The following is a 5,041-nucleotide window of genomic DNA, read 5'->3' as shown; positions in this document are numbered from 1 at the left end:
GTACTTCCTATACCATTCAGAGAGAACTTGGACTTTGTTTTTTTTTTTAAGTTCATCTTAAGTTTCCTGGGATGCTGAGCATATACACAACAAAGCCACCGGCATGTTATGTGCTCTGCTGCTGAGCAAGGATGTAAATTCATGAGATTTACTTGTGTTTTAACTTTTCCATTGTATTGTATTCATTTGAGAGGCAAAGAGAAAAAAAAAAAGAGGGGTCATCCACTAGTCGTTCTCCAGATGCCTGCACAAGTCAGAGGTCGGCCATGGGCAGACAGGGTCCAGGAACTCAGTCTACGTCTTACATGTAGGTGGCTATAATCCAGCTACTGGAGCCCTTATTGCTGCCTTCTGGGATATGCCTTGGCAGAAGGCTGGCTTCAGGAGCCAGAGCCAGGGGCCAGAGCTGGGAGTCAAACACAGACATTCTGATGTGGGCCACGGACATCCTAACCAGGGTCTTCACTGCTAAGCTGAGTGCTCACCTTAGGACATTTTTCAATATATACTAGGTTTGTGTGGATGTTAGTCAAGGAACATCTAGACATAGAAATGGCCCTGAATTCAGGAACATAAAATGCTTACACCATGAAAATCAGCATACCACGAACTTTCAATATACAGTTCATATGCAGTGATTCTTTAAAGTGTAGTAGGGAGAAATACTGGCTAGAAATGAGCCTGGGGTGGGAGAGGGAGGCTGCAGAACATGGAGAAGTAGTTTTCCAGAGGAGGGGGACTGAGAGCTGACTCTCTGGGTTCTGGCCTCAGAGCACCTACTCGGCCCATCTGTTGAGATCACAGCAGATGGAGCACATCAGAAACACAGTCTTCTTGTTTATGTTTCTTTAATCCCTTAAACTTGGCACCTAAGGAATTGTAGAAAGAAAACAAAAGTTCATTTTTATATCATCATTTGTAGTAAAAGGACATGGACATTATCTCTCAGGGCACTATTTCATTCTTTCCCTCCCTTCTCCCTGGGTTTTATAATTAAGCCCTCAGGAAAGAAAAGCTAAAACTGAAGCTGAAGGTGATCTTTTCTGAAGAACCCACTCAGTTGCCTTGTTGTTGTTGTTGTTGCAGTCTCAGTGGACACCTGATCCTCTGCTGCCTGTTTGAAAACCAAGAAGCGTTGCCCTGATTTACCAGCCTACAACTTCTATGGACATTGACACACAGTCCATGCCAAGTGCATCCTCTTTAACTCTCGCATGAAAATTCGGTGTTCAGTATACACATTCGTCCTTTCACCGCTCTCTCAAGATGTCTGAGCAGGACTCTTCGTCCGGGTTTGCCAGCAGTGTAGAGAACGGCACCTTCCTCGAGCTGTTTCCTACTTCGCTATCCACCTCTGTGGACCCATCCGCGGGCCACCTGTCCAATGTCTACATCTACGTGTCCATATTCCTCAGCCTCTTAGCGTTTCTGCTTCTGCTGTTAATCATTGCCCTTCAGAGGCTCAAAAACATCATCTCCTCCAGCTCCTCCTACCCAGAGTATCCAAGTGATGCCGGAAGTTCTTTCACCAACTTGGAAGTCTGCAGCATTTCCTCTCAAAGGTCCACTTTTTCAAATCTCTCCTCCTGAAGAACATGGAAGAATCCTAGAATACAACTGCTTTAGATTTTCCTCATAGGAAGCATCTCAAGATGTGTTGTCTCAGGAGAGAAGAGACCTGTTTGCTTTAGATCCATTGCCCTTCTCCTCCATCTCCACTGTGTTTTCTGTTTGGATGCTTTGCCCCTCAGTGGAGAAGTTGATGCTGATGGAAATAAGGGCAAACCTCCAAGTGCAGAATTGTGAACTATGCCCTGGGAAAACCTGGAGCCAGCATATTAGGTGCGGGTCAAGCCGTTTCACTTCATTGGAGGCTGACTACCCGCTCAAGGCAGCTCCTAGGGGAGGCTGGATCTGGACCCTTGGTTTTCTCCGCTGATGAAACTGTGGGATCAACGGCAACTGGCAAATCACAGAAGCTATTTTCTCCATTTAAAAGTTACAGTGGAGACACTGAAGTAAGAAGAGAGGCAGTTTAGATTCTAAAACTGAGGGTAAAAATATGCTAACTGTTTACTTTTCTTTCAACGAGTGAAAACCACATGTATGGAAGGATGCAAGGCATTAAAAAGTTTTGGAGAAGTTTAACTTTCAATAGCAAGATAGATACTTGTTCTGATGCGGTTTATGATGCCTCTGAGTCTCCTTGGGTTTGTGGGTTTTTTGTTTATTTGTTCATTTCCACTTAAGTTGCAAAGCCAGAATGGCCGAGTTGTGGAATCCTTTGTGTTGATTGCTGTTTCTAAGAGCAGCACCATAGAGAAACTAAGTTTTTATCTTATATCTATAATTTCCATCTGCAGGAATCAAGCATAGGGAAAAGAAGCATTTAGCTGTATTTTATGCAGTACTGTAACTCCTAGCAATGGTGTCTATTTCTTTATTCAGTTTCATAGTCTTCATCCTTTAGTGCAGGATTATATCAAGGCTCCAAGATGTCAGATGTTTGTTAATCCACATTAGGTTGCAAACCTTCAAGATTAAATCACTAATACATGTGTTATTGCATATTTCACGAGCACTATATGTCTCTGGCAAGTGCTGTGTGTCAACTGTGTTAGGATTCCAGGTTCTGGATTTATGTTAGAATGTAGATGTTCAAGTTGTGCAGCTGTTGGGAGCTCTGGATCCCAGGAACTGCCATATTGTGCTCAGCCAAGTTCACCTGTAGTTGTGGGGAGTGGTGATAATCCATGAAATGTGACACACATGTGAGCATAGGCATAGCATGTGGAGGAAGTCATGCGGCTTCTAAAAACAAGACAAAGCCATCCAACTTTATCTTTTTAAAAGTAAGAGTTTTAATTTAATTTTTAAAATAAATGCCCCTTGGCACTTAACCTATTGAGAAGATTGCATTCACACAGGAACCTGATCATTCCTTGTGCAAAACACTTGAGACCGGAGGAGCATCAGCCCTGGCTCTGGGTGGATTGTGCACCCAGCGTACTGTGAGGGGACTGGAATGGGAAGAAGAACCCACCATTTTCACAGGACCTATCTTTGTAACTCTGAGATGCTGAGAGAGTGGAGGAGCAGAAGGCTGCTGCTGCTTTCCAATCCCCAAGCCTTGTGAAATCAGACCACATTTAACTCTTCTATCTCAAAATTGTTCCTGCTAACATATTCTTGCTCTGAATGTGAAGCAACATCACGGGAACATAATTTAACATTTTAGCAAACAGTTCAGTATGTTTTGACACACACCATAATTGAGATGAGAACATTTCCAGTACCCTTACAAGTCTGTCTTCTCCCTCTCTGGTCAACTCTTCCTGCTACCATCAGTCATACAGCCATTCATCTCTTCTTAGTGCCTAAAATATGGTCTTTGTCAGTGCTTTTCTAATGCAATCCTACAGGATGCAGGATCTGTTTCAGCCTGGTTTCTTTCACTCAGCATAGCATCTTTAAGACTAATTGACATCATTATATGCATCAGTCTTTATTATTTTATCCCATCCTATAGTTGGACAGCAATTTGTTTCTCTGTTAACCAACTGAAAATCAGTGGTTGTTACCACACATTTGCTACCTATGAATAAAACTCCCATAACCATTTTTTAAGTCCCCAAATGCCATAAAGCCAGCCAAGAGTTGCTGTGATGAAATATAAAATCAGTGAAAAGTTTGCCTCTGTTGCCAGGTGGCACAGTGTGTTGGGTGTGATTGTGTGGACGCTAGAATAAAGACACTATTTTTAATCACTATTAATATTCTCCCACTTAAAGGTGTGTGAACATGGCAAAGGATTACAAGAGGCTGCTTCATTATCACTTTAATATTTGATTAATCTTGTCCTGTTTTGGTGATGGGAAGAGGAAGAGGACACACATGAAATGCTTCTTTAAAAAATCAAAGGACAAACTTGCCATATTACAGGTACTCTGCATAGTCTCTCTCCTAAGGAATAACTCTATAGCCTTTCCACCTGAAAGAACAGTCAAGATTCCGGCAACAGACCTACTTTAAAGAGTCAAATTCAGAGTAATCTGTGCGTGCATTCCCACCCCTCCCTGCCACAGTGAGTCTTACCCACATAATTGGGAGCAACATTCAAAGATGTAAAATAGGGTTTGTCATTATAAGCTTGCAAAGATAATAGACTGTACATTTCAAAATGTTTTGCACCAGGGAACTCGAGATAAATTTGCTTTGTATAAGAGATTCACCAGGGTTTATAAATAAAGAAGTGGAGCCCATTGAAAGCCTGGTTTCTTCTGTGATTTTTTTTTTCTTTTTAGTAAGGTGATAAACAATCTTGTCTCCCAGAAAGGAGGTTTGTCCTTGGAGTTTTAAATATATAGATATACACCTACATGTTTGAGTATTGATGCATAAATGCATATTGCCTCACTTCTCTTGCATCCTCTGGATCAGGACCAATAATGTGGAGCTGAACCAGCCTCTGCACACCCTTGGGGAGGGGCCACATCATCTGGGCGATCTGTCTCCCTTTTCCCCAGGAGAAGAAAAAAATCTGAGTACTTGGAAAATATACAGATCCCCTGGCCACACTCAGTCCCTCAGGAGGATGGCCAAAGAGCAGGTATTTTTAGCAAAGCCCTGGGGAACACTGGTTACAGTGGGACACACAGCAGGAAAGGAAAGCTCCCCTCCACAGCCACCAGGCATGTGGGGAGGATAGGGTTCCATACCTCTCAACCACTGAACACTCCAGACCCCACAGCTCACAGCCTGCTCCAAGACTAACTTCCTGCTTGGGTCTGGGCCCCATGGCAACCTCCTCCATACTAGCTGGCTGCTGCTATGGTAATGGACCTAGTGGAAGAATTAAGATGGTTATGTATTTCTTAGCTCCCCAGAACTCCGCTTCCTCAAGATCATGAATATGTAAAGGACTAGATTAGAGGAATATGGGTAACTGCCAGAATTTTTAAGATAGAAAAAAAATGCTCTACATGGTAGACTAGGTAGGACGAGCTCCATGCTTTGAAAGAAAAGAATGGCACAACTAGAA

General features: G+C 42.8%; 1 protein-coding gene across 1 annotated transcript; it reads left to right on the top strand.

Annotated features, from left to right (window-relative positions):
- The first annotated feature begins 1,266 nt into the window (after positions 1-1,266).
- On the top strand, positions 1,267-1,590 carry SERTM1 (serine rich and transmembrane domain containing 1). The gene has a single exon (XM_040991069.1). It carries the CDS (start codon positions 1,267-1,269, stop codon positions 1,588-1,590), a length of 324 nt encoding a protein of 107 aa, XP_040847003.1.
- The last annotated feature ends 3,451 nt before the right edge of the window (positions 1,591-5,041 follow it).

This window comes from Ochotona curzoniae, unplaced genomic scaffold (assembly GCF_017591425.1).
Source record: "Ochotona curzoniae isolate NIBS_2020 unplaced genomic scaffold, NIBS_Ocur_1.0 contig_64, whole genome shotgun sequence".
Lineage (NCBI taxonomy): Eukaryota > Metazoa > Chordata > Mammalia > Lagomorpha > Ochotonidae > Ochotona > Ochotona curzoniae.
Note: the sequence above shows the minus strand (reverse complement) of the source record. Positions and strands in the feature narration are given on the sequence as shown.

Excerpts from the sequence above, each read along its gene's own strand:
- SERTM1 (XM_040991069.1), top strand. The coding sequence starts at position 1,267 with ATGTCTGAGCAGGACTCTTCGTCCGGGTTTGCCAGCAGTGTAGAGAAC.